This window comes from Schistocerca piceifrons, chromosome 8, assembly GCF_021461385.2.
Source record: "Schistocerca piceifrons isolate TAMUIC-IGC-003096 chromosome 8, iqSchPice1.1, whole genome shotgun sequence".
In the NCBI taxonomy this organism is placed as follows: domain Eukaryota; kingdom Metazoa; phylum Arthropoda; class Insecta; order Orthoptera; family Acrididae; genus Schistocerca; species Schistocerca piceifrons.
Genome location: NC_060145.1, coordinates 280854451 through 280874790, shown reverse-complemented (window position 1 = coordinate 280874790; position 20340 = coordinate 280854451). Strand labels below are relative to the sequence as shown.

At 38.7% G+C, this 20340-nt stretch overlaps 1 protein-coding gene across 1 annotated transcript in view; it reads left to right on the top strand.

The window, feature by feature from the left end:
- Nucleotides 1–20340, top strand: part of LOC124711628 (rabphilin-3A) — a 1025602-nt gene that overhangs the window by 953418 nt on the left and 51844 nt on the right. Inside the window, exons 12-15 of the mRNA XM_047241806.1 lie at nucleotides 10494–10645; nucleotides 11331–11410; nucleotides 11688–11762; nucleotides 11840–11963. Of these exons, the coding sequence (XP_047097762.1) occupies nucleotides 10494–10645; nucleotides 11331–11410; nucleotides 11688–11762; nucleotides 11840–11963 (431 nt within the window). The remainder of the gene's footprint in view (nucleotides 1–10493; nucleotides 10646–11330; nucleotides 11411–11687; nucleotides 11763–11839; nucleotides 11964–20340) is intronic.

Below are 20340 nucleotides of genomic sequence, written 5' to 3'. Positions count from 1 at the left end.
GATAGGGACAGTCTTTAGCTGGGCTGCAGGAGGAATATATGACACCAACACACTCACTAATGAAAAGATTTGATTCAAAAAACAATTATTTGGGTTCTTTTCAAAATAAAGACTGATATTACACTGTCTTGAGATTGTCACAACAAAATATTCAAGTATAATAAAAAAAAGTAATAACACTTTCATTAAACTGTAAGTGATAAAAGTAACTTAGTCAAAGTTAGTTTACAGAAATAATCATTACCTTTGAAAAGTAACTGTTACTAGTAATGGCATTAGAAGTAAAGTGTTACTTTTGAACTCAGAGAAACACACTTGCTGAATATGAGTACACTGTGTAGGCAGCAGCTGTTTGAGCCAAGCACACTGTAGGCCCATAGCCCATGTGACACCTGTTTGATAGTAATTTATTTACGATGCTACTTGGAGGACTCACAAACAGCAGACAAATAAATACAATTTGCTATTTCTAGTGGACAACCTTAGCAGAACACAGCATATGAATATGAACTTTTGTGCAACTAGTATCGTGAAACCCAGTGCATGAATGGAGAACGTTATTGAAGACAGCTCAGAAAATAATAATATAAGGACAGTGATTTTGTTGTTTGTGTGACTGTTGCAAATGGTGAAGCGCATAATGAAGTCTAAATTGTATAACAGGGTTGAAGAATTTCTTAGATATAAATAAAATTAAAAACACTGCTGTTGTAATGAAACCTCACAGACATGACCTGATCTTTAATTCATGTGTCAGCAAGGAGATCTACAAAACCAATGTTAAAATCAAACAACTATGCTCAACTTATGCAAAATGCAATGTAGTAGATATTAGTCAACTAGAGAATCCTCTGCACATTGAACATGGTGAGCATCTGAATTACCATGGGAAGAAATTTCTGTGTCAAGAGATAAACAGGATTATGAGTAAAAACAGTCTTTTGGTGCATGTTAATGTACCTTGTTTATTAGGGAAAATGACATTACAAGGGAAGGAAGGGTAAAAACCCCATTAAGAGGGAACTGCAGCAGAATAATTCATTCAGATAAGTGTGCTGATTTAGATTACTCAATGAAAATAAATGAACATGCAAGACCCAGTGAAATCAAAATACTTTTCTGTACTAATAACAGTATTCTCCTTCTTCATTTAAATGTACAATCTCTTAAAGGTAAAGTCAATGAACTGCAATATTGGTTTGATAGAGTTAACTGCAGTGTTTTGTGTATCAATGAATACTGAGTGAAAGAATCTGAAACAGATCTGAGTGTTCCACTTGGATACTTGCTAGTAACAAGCTACCACAGAAAAAGCGTGTCACATGTCAGGGCCTCAGTTTGCATTAAGAGCAATCTTGATTTACATTACTCAGTCATAGACCTTAGCAGAATATGCCTTGAAGGCATATTTGAAGTAGCTGGTATGGTAACGCACACAAAAAAAGTTGTAATTGTGTCAGTGTAATGAATTCCAGCCTTTGGTGAAATAGTATTTGTAGAAAAAATTAACACTATAATGTTGTAGTTGTCTAAATATAAGCAGCATAAAATAATAACTGTAGGTGATATTAACACAGATATAAGGACAAAGAGAAAAAATGTAATTCATATGGTTACTTCTCTGAAGTCATTCAACTATTACTGTCTCAATGAAAAGCCCCCAGGTTGAATTCATGTCTTGATAACCTAAATGGTAATATACACAGAGGCTCTCTTGAATGTGATGTTATAGAATTATAAATATCAGATCACGCAGAACTGTGGCTTTAAACTGAAAATTCAGCTCTCAGTACTGGAGAAAGGAAGGCGGCATATGGACTACCAGGAGAGGCCAATGTAAACAATATGATAGATCATTTTTAGCCAACCTGTGTGGCCGAATGCTTCCAGGTGCTTCAGTCTGGAACCGCACGACCGCTACGGTTGCAGGTTCGAATCCTGCCTTGGGCATGAATGTGTGTGATGTCCTTAGGTTGGTTAGGTTTAAGTAGTTCTAAGTTCTAGGGGACTGATGACCTCAGATGTTAAGTCCCATACTACTCAGAGCCATTTGAACTATTTTATAGATCATTTGAAAGAAATGGACTGGTCTCATATAATGGATAGTAACAAAAGTATTGACAACTGCTTTTTCAGTTTCCTGGCAGAGATTAAGTGCATAGTACAGGAGACGTGCCCCACTGTAATCAAAAGAGATCATACTGGCATCACACATAAGCAGCATCATGACAACAAATGGTACACTCCACAACTTAATGAACTCAGGATACTATTATTATTTCTAAGTCCCATAAAAGTGGTTCAAACAAACAAAATTACATAAATATGAGAAAACTCTACAGATCTGAAATAAAAAATGCTAGTAGTTCATTCAGTAGAGCACTTGCCCGCAAAAGGCAAAGGTCCCAAGTTTTAGTCTCAGCCTGGCATGCAGTTTTAATATGCCAGGAAGTTTCATATCTGTGCACATTCTGCTGCAGAGTGCAAATTTTATTCTGGAAACATCCCTCAGGCTGTGGCTTAGCCATGTCTGTGCAATATCCTTTCTTCTAGGATTGCTAGTTCTGCAAGTTTCACAGGAGAGCTTCTGTGAAGTTTGGAAGGTAGGAGACAAGGTACTGCCAGAATTAAAGCTGAGAGGATGGGTCATGAGGGGTGCTTGGGTAGCACAGTCAGTTAAGCACTTGCCCTTGAAAGGCAAAAGTCCCAAGTTCAAGTCTCGGTCCACCACATGGTTTTAATCTGCTAGGAAGTTTCATATAGGACATGCTTTACAGTAACTGTATGGTGATCATTTCATTTTTTATAAAACTCAATACAAACAGTATTAAAGTTAAAAATTTTCAAATGCATAAGCTTACATGCACAATGGCATTAAAAATTGTCAAAAAGCTAAATCACAAAGGGGACGGTTTACATATATGATTGAATTAAAAATTGACAAAGTGAAAAACACACAGGGGACAGTTTACAAGTACTGTATATGGGGATGCATAGAATATGAAGTAACAGTAATATATATGGGCATACAATGCATGATGGGAGTTAAGAAACTACAATCAGTACGCATATAGAGGCTTATTTCTGTACAGCCCTAATACAACTGACTTACAGTGCAATTTATTTCAGTATATAAAACAAGATTAAGAATAGGTAAAAATAAATTTAATGTGTTATTTGACAGTTAAGTGAACTTGTGTTCTTGTTTTTTTGGGGAGGAGTTTTGGAGCGCTAGTATAAATTTGCCAATAGGTAACCATCAACAGAGCAAAAGGTGTGCATGACAAGTAGTTCTTTTACTTTTTTCCTGAATGACAGCCCTTCACTATTTCCTATGCTCATAGGAAGTTTATTGTAGAGCTGAGTACCTATATTGCTGACACCAGCTTGACAAGTACTTAGTCTTTGGGACAGCAGATGAATGTTCAAATTGGTTCTTGTATTGTGATCATTTATATCCCTATTTATTGTGGAAAGGTACATGCTTTTTTAACAAATAAAACTGTTTCCATTACATAAATACAGGGTACTGGTAAAATTTTTGAAGTCTTTGAAAATTGGCTTTGCTGATGATCTATGATGTTCTTGCTTCATTACCTTTAATAGCCTTTTCTGCACTATAAATATTATTTTTTATGTGATGACCTGCAGAATGGGTTCCCATATGTTACACTGGACTGAACTTGGCCAAAGTACACTTTTTTAAATGTATCAATGTTGCATGTTTGGCTGTGGATTCTAAATGCATAACAGAGGCTGCTCAGCTTATTCAGTACTTTATCCCTGTGCATGTCCCACTTTGAAGTGTTAGCTTCCCATACTCCCAAAAGTTTCATTGCTTCTACTTGGTCAAGTTCATGGCCTTTGGTAGTATTGGTGTCATTTGAGTAGGGTGATTTTTAGAAGAGCGTGTGGGCTGTTTTATTTCTGTGAAGCCAGGACAGCAGACTACTTGTTGTATGTGATATTTGGTCACTCATTTGTTGCACTGATGTGCTATTGGACAACAGATCTGAATCATCAGCAAATAGTACAGGACAAGTTTTATGAAGGTTCAGGGGAAGATCATCAATAAAAGATCACCAATAAAAGCTCATCAATAAAAATCCGAAAGAGAAGGGGGGCCAGAGTAGAGTCTTGTGGTGCACCAAAAGTAATCAGGGCTTTGTTACAGCAAGTTTGTTCATTGCTAGTGCTAGAGACTTTAACCACTTGCTACCTATTTGTTAAGTATGACTCAAACCATTGATTACGTACACCTTGGATGCCATATGTGTCTAATTTCTGAAGAACTATCTGGTGATTAACCAAATCAAATGCTTTGGTTAGGTCAATGAACAACCTGGAAGAGAATTCTCTGTAAATAAAAGAAGAGAAGATTTGGTCACAGACAACAAAATGGACATCATTAACATATCTGTGCTCGCGAAATCCATATTGATGTTCAGAAAATAAGTTTTCTTTACTCAGGAATTCTAACACACAACTACACTTGACTTTTTAGTTATCTTTGTTACTGCTGATAGGAGGGATATTGGCCAATAATTATTTACATCATGTAGGTAAAAAATCTTTTAGTTCTTAAGTAAGCTAGTTATCTCCTGTGTAAGTTTCTGGATCTGTAATTGATTATTGTATAAAAATTGACACCCCTGTAAACACTGATGAAGTCCATTGTATGAAAAATACTGAAATGCAAATAAAAATATGTTCTCTGTTAAAAAAAAAAATACATTGGAAGAACAGTGTTCATCTATGGTCTCGTCAGGGAAAGGCTTCTTGCTGACAAACATAGGAATTCTTGAGGCAAGTGAACTAATGTGCCTCTCCTGGTTAATTCAAAAACTGTCTTCAGAGATTTTGTTTTCCATCCAGTTTTTATGCCTCCTCTGTGCCCACACCCCTAGCAGTAGCCAATCGCACTACAGCCTTGGTATGACCCTGCCCTCAGCTTCCAATACTATTTTTCTTGGTGCATTGTAAGACAAAACTCTATTTGTATGTTGTAAGAATATTTATTGTAAGGAACCAATTTCTTGTGTGTTTGTGTTCTTGATAAATTTCTTCTCATTGTTCACCTCGTGAATTCTCTTTGAATAATATGATTGAGTCAGACTTAATGGTTCTGTGAAATTATATGTTTCCCTTCTTAGTTAAATATATTTGATGGAGATGTTTTAGTGCTGCCATCTGACCATCATGGTCAGATAAATACTTTACTGTGTGGATAGCATCTATTTCAAAAAAATACAGCTGGATTTAGAAATAAAGCATCAACTGCTGTGTTGCACTATGCCAGTCTCGCCTTGTTTAAAATGTTAGTTTTGGAATCAATATTACTCTGAGAATCAAATCAAAGCTGACATCAGCAACTACTGGCCCTGAATAAGAACTATCCAGTGTGAAATTAATATTAAATCTCCCCATGCAATTAGTTCCTAGTCATTTCTGTTAAGTAGTAGTAGTACAACTTTAATTGCTTAATGAAGTTCAATACATTTTTGTTGGGGATATCATGCTGCTGAACCACTACCTTGTATGTTTCCACATCAGTTACTGATGTACAGCATGCAAAGATCTCAATTGAAACTACAAATTATTGGGGCCAGTCACATTTATCACACTTTTCACAAGGCATATTCAAGGATTATGTCACCAACATCAGGTGGAGTTTGTTGAATCCCATTGTGGGAGTTACAACTACAATGAATAGATGTGCCCAGATAGCTAAAAGAACAATAGAACTTTACTGTATGTTGGTACAACAGAAAAAAACTTCCAAAGTCATACAAATAAATGATATTATAAGGGCTGACAGTAAAACACAATGACAGTTTTTTGAAAGAACGAAATGCACTGTGTGCTAACATAGCTGCTGAGTTAAGTACGCTGTCCATCCTAAATAGGGTAGCACTGATGTAGCCAGGAAATATCTGTACCTGGGCATAGTGCTTGGTTGAAGCACTCATCAAAACTTGGTGGTTAGTGAGGCTGTAGGCTCTGACTGGTGTGTGCTGCACTGCAGTGAATGGATCTCTGTTTGTGGGACTACTTGTGTGGTCATTTTCTGCCCCAGAGAACTGTAACTGTGAACTCCCAATGTCAACTGACTGGTGAGCAGCTGGGTGGTGTCGTATAAACGCATCCAGTGTAAGAATACCAGGAAATCCTGCCAATGTGACATGGCTTATGGAGCCAAACTAGTGCCAGCACTAGCAGCACTTTGTCCAGCAGATGTGGTGCTACCTGACTGCAACAGCTGCAGAAGTAATGTTCTGTAGCTGAAGTGCCAGCACCCACAATTGCAGCATCCATCTTCTTTATAAAGGAAATGGCAAAGCCATGCAACTGTGCAGTCAGTGGCTGTGACATAGCTGCCAGCTGAGGATACTGCATCCATTTTCCTGTAGTGGGAGATGGTGGCACCATCAGAAAGAAGCAAATCATGCCAGGTCATAGTTGAGAAAAGGGTGACCATGCCATTGAATGTGCAGTGAAACTTTTGCTGTTGGAGAACGGGAGCACTGAGGAACCAACTGGAATCCCATGGAGGAAGCCACAAAGGGAAGAGGCAGACACTCTGCAGACATTAGAAGGCTCTGGAGGTCACAAGAGACAACCATGGCCAGAGACACCTGAGGCAAGTGACCATGGTGGGATGGTGCAGATCAGAGTCAAGGAGAAGGTGTGTTGCATGCTGTGAATATGCCTGTCAGAAGAGAAACCAATTGCATGAGGCCAGTGTGATCCACACTCCAAAGGGAAGAAGCATGGGAGAGGAATTAGAACTCCAACAGTGTAGGCTCCACACTAGTTACAGGCAGAGAGGAGGGCTGAACCAAGGGCAACATGTTCAAAGATGACAAGGTGTGGTGAGCAGAGTCAACAGAGGTGGAGGGTCACTACAATTGGACCTGGAGGGAGAGTACACATAGGGGACAGAAACAGAGAGCATATGAAGCACAAGAGAAGGTTCATTGTGTGGTGGGGGGAGGGGTGGAAGGGGAGAAGGGAGGGGGGGGGATGGACATTGAGTGGGATGGCTACATGGAGACTGGTGATGGGGGTGCTGATGGCACTGGAACCTGAATTAACTGCCACATCAACTACCCCCATGATCACACAAATTGAGCCCATTACAGTTCTGGCATTGGATCAGTCATGACAAATGAAAAAATGATACCAGTCAACTTGACCAACAGAGTATTCCTGTTCAACTACAGAGGCACATAATTCTGAGATCTACAATGGCTCAACTGAAAATTGATGCCTTGTTTTTCTGTCCCCAACACACACTGCTAAAATCAATATATGCCCAACTGGCAGCAGCTACCAGTTACAAACTGTCTCACTTGACATTGTTTTGACACTGGCAGTCGTCTCCAAAAACACAAAGGAGTAGCAAATAGAACACGTGGTAATGCATGTCCACACAGCCCACCAAAATACAAAAAATGTACATTCAGCATTAAGTTGTTACTCACAGTAAATACTCGTAGTTCCCACTATTTAGAGTAATTCAATAGAACCAGAACATGCACAGCTAGTAGTGCAAGCATCAGATGAAGCAAAACATTGTGACAAAATGAAATAATGAGTACTATCACTAGGCAGAACAAGGAAAAATAAGTAATATGGCTCATAATCACAGAACATGATGGAGCAGAAATTGGTCACACACAAATGATGAGTCAATTAAGAGCAAATAGTGAATAATAGGTAATGAACACAAAGCAATGTCTCCCACAGAAAATTTCATTAACAAAGAACTGGAAAGCATGAATGATGCAATGGCTGTGCATAACTCAGAAGCAATAGATAGTCTCCTGCTCACTAGGCATTTGCTCTGGCCACTCACAGCCTACAGCAGCATGTCTCCCATCAGACCCAAATTCTCAACTTAACCACACACTGCTGATGTAGTGGACCTGCCCGGTATCCTCATCACTCACAGCATTCTGGCAGTTCACATAAGAGTTCAAGTGGGGTGTGCATCTATACTTAAGGGATCATTGGCCAGCCTTGCCTTAGTTATGTATTTGGTGTCTGTTTCTCGGACTTGTCTGAAAGAACAAACACCACATATATAAATAAGGCAAGGCTGGCCAATGATCTGGATTTGAATGCCAGTTTGGCACAAATTTTCAACTTTCCCCATTGATGTAAATCAATGCCCAATAGCAGCTAAATATAATTAATTCCTTTGTGTCTTGAGTCATCTTTGTGGCAGGAACAACACCAAAATAAACTTTTACATAATCACCCCTGCCTAATTCCACTATGGGAGGATCATGCTACAATTAATAGATTTGCCAAGATTGCCAAAAGAACAATAGGACTCTACTGCACAGTACCTTAAGCAAGTAAATCAGAAAACAGCTTCCAATATCATACTGCTAAATGACTATCCTGACTGATAAGGGTTGATACCAGACACAATGACAGTTTCTTGAAAGTACAAATTGCACTGTATGCTAATGAAGCCACTGAGTTAAGTACACTGTCCATCCTAAATAGACATAGCCAGGAAACATCTATGCTTGGGCGTAGTCTGTGGTTTGAAGCACACTTGAAAGTTATGCAGTTAGGATGCAGTGTGCAATGCTGTAGGATACAAATCACGTGTGCTGCACTACAGTGAATGAATCTCTGATTGTGGGACCACTGGCATGGTCAGCACTTGACCCAGAGAACTGTAGTTGTTAACTCCCAGTGCCGACTGACTGGCAAGTGGTTGGGCAGTGTCCTATAAAGTGATTCTGGCTTACAGAGATGAGCTAGTATTGATCCCAGTAGCATTGCATCTGATTGATGTAGCACCATCAGATATTGCAGTGGCTGCAGGCATAATTTACAGTGGTTTAGTTGTTGGTGCCTTGACAGGGTGGCAGCCAGTCTCATTCTGCTCTTTGGTGGCTGTATCCAAAGGCACCATAAACGATTACTACAGATTTACATCAAGGCATATATTTATTTAATGTACATTTTTTGTGTAACATTTGGCAGTATCTGGCAGCAGAAGATAAAGTTATTTTAGTACAAAGCTCAAAGTTATTTGGGTATTTTGATTCCATATAAATGTGAATACATGAACACCCTCACAAAAAAGTGATTGCTTACAGTATTATTCCTTCTCATAATACTGTTACATTCCATGCAGGATTTTCCATTGTTTGACTGCTTACAGTAATTGATAGTTTCAGTTAATGTTCATAATGGTCACTGAATGTTTGGATTTAAACTCAAAAAGCTATTCAATGCAGTACTCATTTATGACTTTTGCAGTACTCATTTATGTCTGTTTATAGTCACTCCTCAGTGCCTTATATTATGTTTATAGTAATGTGAAGGTAATCTATGTCCAAGTGCATCCGTTCAATTTTTTGTGACTTCTAAATGATATTCTGTTTCGCATCATATATCTATCAAAATACCTTTATATTCTTTAGTTTTCTGCTGTGCAAAGTGAAGCTCATTTTCCTTCCTAAAAAACTTCATGGAATGGAAACATCCAAATGTACAATTGTTACTCTTTGTGCTGACCAAGCTAAACGTTTTTTTATTCCTTCACTGATTGTTTTAAATGTGTCTGTAGTTATTAGGCAGCTCTATATTTCAGCAAAAAGGTGTCCTAAAATGGCCTAGTGAAACTATTGGAAATCACAGGAATCGGACAGATGGTGTTTCCAGATCCTTCTGTAAATTCATTGTGTGAGTGACCTCTCACAAGAATCATTCAAATGTAAACTGTCTGCTGTGCAATGTGACTGTGTGAGGAGCAAAATATCAGTTACATCCATGTGTGACTAACCTATGCTGTTGAGAAACTTAAGTTCTACATGTATAAGCTTGGCAAAAGACTACATTCAGGGCTTGTTGTATTGTCGCAAGGAGCACCACTCTAACACAACCCACAACCTTCAACCCAGTTGAGCTACAGTGCTGGGGCAATGTAGACTTGCACATGCATACTTTTGTTTGTGTGTGTGTGTGTGTGTGTGTGTGTGTGTGTGTGTGTGCGCGTGTGTGTGTTTGTTTGTTTGTTTTTCTGCATTATGTGACTCTGAAGAAGGAAATTGTCTTAAAGCTTAGCTATGTTTATGTACCTCATCTATGCAAAAAGTGATTACCTTTTCACTTTCCATTACCAGTTTTATGCAAAACATTGGTTTGGCCCATTCCCCATTCAAGTTGCATACTCATATTTATGCAACAAGTGATTCTATGTAATTAGTCACAGACAAATGTGAAGTGCATCTGCACTTCTTCCTGGAGATGTTATCAGTATTCACATTAAACACTCTGTGTTCTGTAGTTTCATCACAGGAAAGTAATTCCTCTACAGTTTACAATTCAATAACATGTATCTCTTATACATTTGTTATATTTCTGAGCAGTACTAATATGACAAGGTGAAGCACAAAGGTGCAACATTTCCTATTGCATAAAATATCTTACCTGAATCGTATAGCAAAGAATAACCTTTGTTTTAGGAGGAGGGACTCCCAGGCCTCAAGCACATCACGGGACTGGTATTTGTCAGATGACAGAACATCCATAGGTAGCAGTTCTGTTAGTGGTCAGCACACATCAAGTACTACTGGTGATACAGCAGAAGATTTTACTGACAGTGCAGGAGAAAATGGTAATTACAACCACAAGAGGACAAATGAATGAGTTTCATGTCCAAGAAGTACCAGAAAATCAGAACTGACAGAGTCAGACAATATCTTTCAAAAGTTAAAATATGCAGCAAAGTTATGTCTGTGATTTTTTTAAAAGTAATCAATTAATTTTTAATAAATATCAAGTTTTTGAAACATCAAGATTTAAAGGAACAGACTCAAAACAAGTAGGCTACTAATCATGTGAGTCAATTCATTACACATTTTAAACAGTAATGCATATTAGTAATAGGTTTCCTCTCGAAATGTGTGTTTTCATAAAGTGTTTTCTGATTGGAATATAAGAAATGACACAAGCTGTTTTTGTCTGTCTGTGTGTGTGTGTGTGTGTGTGTGTGTGTGTGTGTGTGTGTGTGTGTGTGTGTGGGTGGTGTGTGGCGTGTGTTTGGTTTTTTGTGTGTAGAAGCAGTTGGGGGAAGGGGAGAGAGAGAGAGAGAGAGAGAGAGAGAGAGAGATGATATTGTTGTGTTATGCCACAATCTTCTGTGCTTCTCCTCTAGAGTAAGCTGTATGAATATTCTTATCGTGTATTCTTACATAAGTCAAGTGATAGTTTAATTCAGTGCTAAAAGAATGGAAGAGAAGCACAGAAAGCAAAGACTGTCAGCACACTCACTGCCATATAAAAATATTGCTTTTTTTCAGTCCAGTTAGGCAAACTAGAGTTATCATTGCTCTATGACTCCTTTGCTGGTGCACTTCATTGTTCACTTCACAGAGCAAAAGTAAGTTGTCTCTAAGAAAGTCTTATATATAACTTATAGTTAAATCTGCATCTGTTTGAAAGCCAAAACTATGATTATATTAAAAAAAAACTGCTCATATTATTCATGGTGCTGTCACAGTCATGTATCTTAATGAAATATTACTAAAGCTACATTGTTTCAATAACAATCATAATAAATATGTGCCAATTTCCAACTAGCATGTAAGTACAGAAATAGCACTCTCTGGTTTATTTAAATACATGTATTTTGTGACATTTTATGCTGTAATTTTCAGGGATTGAAACCAATGGATATCAATGGGCTATCAGATCCATTTTGCAGACTTAGTCTCATACCAGCAGAAGGAAGGGTAATAACTAGATGTTCAAATAGAATCAAATAGCTAAAAAATAAAATGATTATAATAATATATTATTTTGTTTTCAGTCCAATACATTAAGAACTAAAACAGTCCACAAAACAAGAAACCCAGAGTTTAATGAAACTCTCACATTTTATGCAGTATCAGAGGAAGAGATCAACAGGAAAATACTGCATATTGTCATTTTGGGTAAGTAAATAAAATACAGCAGATAATTTTGGATTGCTGGATGAGAAATAGTTTATAATGTAAGATAAGAAATCTACTCACCAAGCAGTGGCAGGAGAAGACACATGTAAAAAAATGTTTTACAGATGCAAACTTTCAGAACCAGCAGCTCCTTCTTCTGCCAGAAGGGTTGAAGGGAAAGGCAGAGGGATGACTGGAAAGGACTGGAGAGGCTTAGGAAAAGGGGTAGAGTTTGAGATTCACTCAAAATCCTGGGTCAGCGGAGACTTACTGGAAGGGATGAGAAATAAGTCTGCCCTCACCCAGGATTCTGGGTGACTTAACCAAACACTACCCCTTTTCCTGAACCTCTCCCATCCATTTCCTTCATCCCTCATCCTCTCCCTTCCAACCTTCTGCCAGAAGAAGAATCCACTGGCTCCAAAATCTTGCATATGTAAAGTATTTTTATAATGTGTTCTCTGCAGCTGCTTGGTGAGTAGACTTTTTATCTATATGTACATTATACAGGGTGATTCAAAAAGAATACCACAACTTTAGGAATTTAAAACTCTGCAACGACAAAAGACAGAGCTAAGCAGTATCTGTCGACAAATTAAGGGAGCTATAAAGTTTCATTTAGTTGTACATTTGTTCGCTTGAGGCGCTGTGCCATTTCAGCCAATAAAGTTTTTGGTCCCTTTTTCTTCAAAGGTGCTACTGTAACTGGACTACATTATCTGAAGATGTTAGAGAATTGGCTGTTCCCTCAGCTCGAACAAGAAGCACAACAATTCATATTTCAGCAGGATGGAGCGCCACCACATTGGCACTTATCTGTCCGTAACTACCTGAACGTCAACTACCCGGGGCGGTGGATCGGCCGCCAGGCAGCCCGTGACAGAGCACTTCATCACTGGCCTCCAAGAAGCTCTGATCTTACCCCCTGCAATTTTTTCTTATGGGGGTATGTTAAGGATATGGTGTTTCGGCCACCTGTCCCAGCCACCATTGATGATTTGAAACGAGAAATAACAGCAGCTATCCAAACTGTTACGCCTGATATGCTACAGAGAATGTGGAACGAGTTGGAGTATCGGGTTGATATTGCTCGAGTGTCTGGAGGGGGCCATATTGAACATCTCTGAACTTGTTTTTGAGTGAAAAAAACCTTTTTAAATACTCTTTGTAATGATGTATAACAGAAGGTTATATTATGTTTCTTTCATTAAATACACATTTTTAAAGTTGTGGTATTCTTTTTGAATCACCCTGTATTATCAAAAATTAAAAATCAATTGTTTTCAAAAATTGATTATTTTTGTGGGGGGAGCCTTCTCTTAGTGCTGTGTGAGTGGTTCTCTTGGATGGAATACATGTGTGTGAATACAAAAGGAGTGAGTGCTAAGAAGAAGGTGGGAAAACAAAGATATAAGATATATGAGCTTCCTTTCACCATAAAGAAATGGCCTGACTTTTCATGTTGAAACCTGACAGTGTGCAACATGATTCTTGAAAAATCTCAACTGCCAATATGCAATGTAAGTTACCAGAAAATAGTTAAATATGAAATTTTTAGCATAATATCTGAACTTAAAACTGTCTGCTGGAGTACAAATACATGAGGGAAAGTAGGTTGCTGGATTGTGGACAGGCACTTCCCTTCTTCATAGGTTTTCAAATTGAAGAGCAAGCAAGTGAGACTCCATTCTCTACCCCACTATGTCACAAGAAGAAACCATGGGGTGTTTCAAAAAGTTAGAATAACTCTCCTACAACTTAGCTTACGAATCACTGGCGACACAATGCACAGAGATGCCTTTGGGTGTTTATTTTCCACCAAGTGTGTAACAGTGCATGTAATACAAGTATAAATTACTAACAATACTAATGCAACAAATGCATATGGACAGAAACTATGTAAATCTTCGCAAACTGTTCTACACTGCTAGAAGGGAAATTGCTTCTTAGTCATCCTGCACAGCAGCTGTTGTGTTTTTCCAGAAAAGGTAACTTTCCCCACCATGAGTGCTGCTCACTTGTCAGTTTACAGATTATACCTCCCCAGCATTTCCTATCCAGTTCTCTTTTGTGAGTGGATAAAATAACTTCATTGAGCTCTTGTTTATAAAGTGGAGTTATTTTAAGTTTGCAGTTGTTAAGTGAACTATTATGTAAAGAAGCTCAACAACTGGAGCTGCCAGCTGTCTACAGAACTGGAGAACCTGCCCCAAATGATGCTGTCACTAAGTATTTGACAATGTCAATTTCTTTGTCTCCCCTTTCAATGAGTAGATTACTCTCCACAGCATGAACGGTATCAAATGCATCATTCCAACATAAGATCTATCCACATCTGGGGAGAACCAGAAGCTTAAATTGTCTCTCCCTACAACAGAATTGGGTTAACTAGGTGTTATATAACTTCAGATATTTCAGCTTAAGTCTGGCATTACCTTACAGCAGATTATGTTTGTAGACTTGAACATGATCAGTCCCATTCCATTAGACGTATGCACATCCAACTTGGAAGATATACTGTGGATGTGTGGTAAATGACTCCACTCAGTGCAGCCCACTCTGCAAGTGTCAGCAATTCCTCAATGGAAGAGATTTATGCAGTCTACAAGTAACATAATTAATAATGAGAGAAATGAAATAATTTCCTGTTCAATCATTACTTCAACACCAATAGACTATAACACTATTATACAGCTTTACAACATACTGTCAGTGACATTCAGCACCCAGTCACCACATTTATCAATACACTTCCTTTCCAACCAACACTACATATGTCAGAGACATCACACTTACAAAATTAAAAGCTTCTCAGTCATTGTTTATAGTAATGTATTTTACATAAAAGTTCACTTAACAACTGTGGATAAGTACTCAATAAACTAAAAATAACTTCACTACAGAAACTAAATCACAATGAAGTTATTTTGCCTGCTCACATAAAAGAACTGTACTGGAAATGCTGAGTCTGTCTGCAAAATGAAAAGTGAGCAGCACTCATGGTGGGGTGGAGTTGCCTTTCCCAGAAGAGTGCTACAGCTGCTGCACTGGATGATTAAGAATCAAAATCTCTTCTACCAGTGTAGAACAGTGTGCAGAGATTTACATAGACTCTGTCCATATGCCTTTCTTGCATTAGTATTGTTAATAATTTATATTTGTATTCCATGTACTGTCAGCTCATTTTGTGGAAAATAACCCCCACCCCCCCCTGGGCAAGTGTGCATGCTGTGCCTTGATACGCGCTGGGAAGGTGTACCATCTCCTGAAAAGCCTTGCAAAACCTGTAGTAAAATGTTACAATAACCACAAGTGAACTGTGTCAGTAACAAATAAAAATACGCATGTTCATTGTATATAAATGTGCTATTGATCATGAAATATTATTTTGGGATGAGAAACCACTGCACCTTTAAGTGTTTTGAACATAAAAATATTATTAATAAGTATATTTCTGCGTAACAAGTACTAAGAATAACAAAGACTAAGAGTATATCATGTCATGGAATTTATGTAATTGTGAGATAAAGAGTTGGATGAATAAAATGGATATAGTAAGTGGGTATCTTCCCCAACGCCCACAAAAAAAAAAAAAATTAAGTGTCATGTAATATTTTGTGTAATGTAATATCTTGTATAGACACCTTTTATTAACCTGACACGTTCCACATCATTACAAAGTGTCGTATTCATGACCTATGGAACAAGTACTAATCTAATCTACTCTGGTGCCAGCTCGCAAACCTATTAGACTCTTTTCTACTAGGTTACTTCTGAATGCATGATTTTGTTAATTGTACATAAGTTTTCCATAATACATGTATAAAAAGTATTTGTCCTTTTAATCTCACTTCATACCTCTCCCCACATGTGAATATAATTAAATAGAAGAATTAATTATTGCTAGAACTCAAGCCATAGTCAATGTCAATAGTATTTTTAGTCATGATCGCAATTAATATTTTGAATTGAAGCGTCACAGCTGAAAAGTTTTACTAAATAATCCATGAATACATCTTTTATGTAATTAACCAAAGTTGTGTGTACAGTTTTTAATGTAAGATTGTGTAGGGTACTGCGCAAATTTGTAAGATACTCTCTCTCTCTCTCTCTCTCTCTCTCTCTCTCTCTGTGTGTGTGTGTGTGTGTGTGTGTGTGTGTGTGTGTGTGTTTTTTGCTGCTGCTGCTGCTACTACTACTATTACTACTACTACTACTATTACTATTACTTTTATTATTGGTTGACTGCCATTCTTTAGTTGTAATAGTGCATTGGCAGCCACTATGTGAAACATAACTAATCACATGATTTTTGGACTTAACCCACAAGAAAACAGGAAAAAAATACTTTAAATAATTTTGCTATCAATAAAAGAAAATATCTGTTGCAGAAAAGTTTTTGTTAAATATTCACTAACACAAAGATAATAAATAATAACTCGAAGCTCAGGCATGTTTATGAATAAATTGCTGACAAGTAAAAATATTTTCACTGTCATAAATATTATTCATATCATAATTAATGGTGTAAAAGGTCAGTGTTAAAAAAGAACTTACGTAACATCTGGAATAATACTGCAGCAATGTAGGTAATTATATTTTGTTTCTCCCTGCAACAACTATTACAGTTTTAAACAAACCACATGTATTTTTGAGCTAGCTGTGTGTGTTGACAATATGAGTAAATTGTTACAACCCAGCTTAGTATCTTTACTAAGAGTTATTTGCCTACATAGCAACATTGATGATTGTTAGTCATTACTATGAGTCTGTGAAATATATGCGACATCAGGACATATAAAAATTGTTGTCCATGGTTCCAAACATAACAGACCAATACCCTGAATAAAGCAAGAGGGGGGGGGGGGGAGGAGAGAAGCGGGAGGGGGGGGGGGAGGGAGAAAGACAGAGAGAGAGAGAGAGATGATATAAAGGTTTGGTATAACCTTGTGAAACACACTGTAGTTGTTCCTTGTGATGTAGTGGAGTAGAGAGATTGGCAGACCCTCCTAATCACTCTTCAGTTCGTAGACCTATAAAGAACAGAAGTGCATGACTCAATCCAGTGACCTATCTTCCATTGCGTATGTACCCTCCAACCCTTCCTGTTACAACCCCAGAACACAATTTGTCCCTTATAACAATTCTACTGTACTTATCTGTAGTACAAACATTTAATATTTGTTCTTGCCATGACATAGTGACTCCATTCCAGAAACCCTACGGGATCTCATCAAATCCTAAGGCTCATTCCAGTACCTCTCCCCTGACTCTGTACCTCTCCTCACACCTACCACTCCCCGCACTCCTTACTTTCTGCGTCCTCCCTATATCCATATACCCAAGCACCAATGATGCCCCATTGTGACAGGTTACTGCCCCCTCCCCCTACTAAGAGAATCTCTGCTCTTTTGGACCAATGTCTTTAGCATGTTACCTGTAACCTACTCTCCTAAATGAAAGACACCATCCATTTCCTCCACCAGCTATCCACAAGTCCTTCTCTGATGATCCACTGTGGATGTGGGACAGCAGGTGGTCAAATGTTTACCAAAGTAATTACCAAACAACCATTAATTGTGAGAAGCTGTTATATTTTATTTTGACAATCCATTTCAGCATTTCAGTATGCCATCTTCAGACTCCATATGTAAAGTCTTTGAAGAAAGTACTCAAATAATGAATTTACAGTATCCAGATACTGATGTTCCCAGTAGGCCAATATTGATACATCTGAATTTCTGTACATGAAGTGCATATTGGTCCTGAAGATGGCATATTGAAAAGTTAAACCGGTTGTCAAAATAAAATAACTTCCAAAACATATGGCTGTTTGACAATTTCCTTGGTAAATAACCACAATACCTGTTCCTTTACCATTGTGCTGTGCATCACTGTTGATGCCACCTCCTTTTACACATCCCAAATGCCCAATGCCCAGGGCTCAAGACCTTGCCATTATTGAACATTGTCTTCCCCAATGCCCAACCAACAGCAAACTTACAACTCCTTCCTGGTAACCAAGACCCACCATATCTGCTTGCTCAGTTAATTCTCCTTTGAAGGCATCACCTACAGACAGATCCAGGGTACACAAATGGGCACCTTGTGGCACCATCCTATGCCAACTTATTCATGGGTCATGTAGAGGAATACTTCCTAACCACCCAGAATCCAATACCCTCCATACCTTGTCTCTCCAGTCACCTACCACCTCCCACATACCCACCATCTGGCCACAAAAGAGCACTCTTCTAGTGATGCAGCACCACCCAGGGTTGGAGCAATTGAATCACATTCTTCTCCAGGGTTTCGACTACCTCTCATTGTGACCTGAAATGAGGAATGTCTGACACACTATTCTTCCCATCCCTCCTACAGGGGTATTTCACCACCTGTCAAACCTACACTATATCCTTTTCCATCCCTACTCCAAATCCATGGCCTCATGGCTCACATCACTCCAACAGACATAGATGCAAGATCTGTCCCATACACTGTCCCACCATCACCTACTCCAAACTGGTCATGAGCATCTCATCCCACCAAAAGCAGGGTGACCTGTGAAAGCAACCATATGATCTACAAGGTAAGATGCAACCACTGTGCTGTTTTCTATGTGAGCATGACAGCTAACATGCTGTTTACCTGCATCAATTGCTTTGCTAGTTCCTGTCCTTTATTCAACTGTCCCCTTCCCAGCTCCAACTCCAACAATACAGCCTTCTACTCCATCAATACCCTCACCAGTCATTTCCCCCTTCTCTACTTCTGTCCTTTTTGACTCCATTCCTTCCCCTGTCCCCACTCCATCCACGCTCCCCACACACACAAAACCTCCTGAATGCACCTAGCAGCCCCACCCTTTCCCACCACATATGTGCATCCTCCCATGAGCAGCGCTACACCTTTCCCCACCTTACCCTGCTATTCTTCCCTCCTCCTCTCCCCCCCCTCCCCCCTGCCTCACCTACCCACTGTATGTTGCCTCCTCAACCCCACTGTGCCTGATTGCTGCTCCAATCAGGCGCACCACTGTGCCTGATTGCTGCTCCAATCAGGCACAGTTTTGGCAGTCTGACCACTAGTAGTGTGTATGTATATGTGTGTGTGTGTGTGTGTGTGTGTGTGTGTGTTTTTCCTACTTCAGAAGAAGGCCTTTTGGCTGAAAGCTAAACTGTATCATAATCTTTTCATTGTTCCTGTCTGTGACTCAACATCTCATCAGTATAGTGAGTAACAATCTGTTCTCTTCATAATTTTATTGTTATTCCATTCTGGGCTTTCCATTGTTTAATAGGTACTTGTAAATATTTCTGTAGATGCTACCATGAAGAAGAACCCTGAGAAACTTGCAACAAGTTAAGTCTTCTGTAGAGCCACTTTTCAAAAGCTTCTATTCCCTTCTTGTCTATAATCTTTACTGTCCACAATTCACTTCAGTACAAGGTTGCTAACATTTAAATTTATATTAGGTATTAACATATTTTTCTTTTATTAGAAATACTTGTCTTGGTAAGGCTAGTCTGCATTTTACAAGGGTTGTGCAATAAGTAATACAACACTTTTTTTCTCAGCCAGTTTCAACTGAAAAATTGCAGAATTTTTTTTAGAACATCGTGGAATATTAGCACTTCGGCCCCAATAGTTTCATGAAGTTCTCATAGATGGCCGAGGTATATGTAACCTTCAAAATAGAGATGCCTTCCAAGCTGAGAGCTGTGACTCAGTCTCCTTTGATAAAAAAAAACAGCTAGAAAACCAGAGCATTGCAAATATTCATAGGTACTTGCCTAATGTCTATGGAGACCTGGAAATGAACAAAAGCATGGTGACTCATTGGGTGATGTGTCTGTTATCATCACAACATGGTCACACAAAGCTGTCCAATCTCCCACATTCTTGCCAGCCACACACAGCTGTGACTCCTGCAGGCATTCTCATTCAAGACGATCGCTGGATCATGATCAAACAGAGTGCTGCACAACTGGGTGTCTCTGTTGGTTGTGCTGATGCATGTGCCCACCAGTTGGGGTATTCAAAAGTGTGTGCCCACTGTATTCCTCACCATGAACAGAAGACCATACTGAGCAATGAAGGACCATCTTTATGGAATTTCTTGTGCATTATGATGTTTATTGTGACATTGTCACAGACAATGAAATATGGGTTCATCACTTTGAACCAGAAGCAGAACAGCAATCCATGGATTAGTACCACACCACTTCTCCTCTAAAGAAGAAGTTCAAAGCCACACCCTCAACTGGCAGAGTAATGGCAATGGTCTTCTGGGACTCTGAACATGTTTTATGTTCTCCCTCATGATGCAATGATCATCTCTGAGGTGTATTGTGCTAGCTTGAGGAAACTAAAAAAT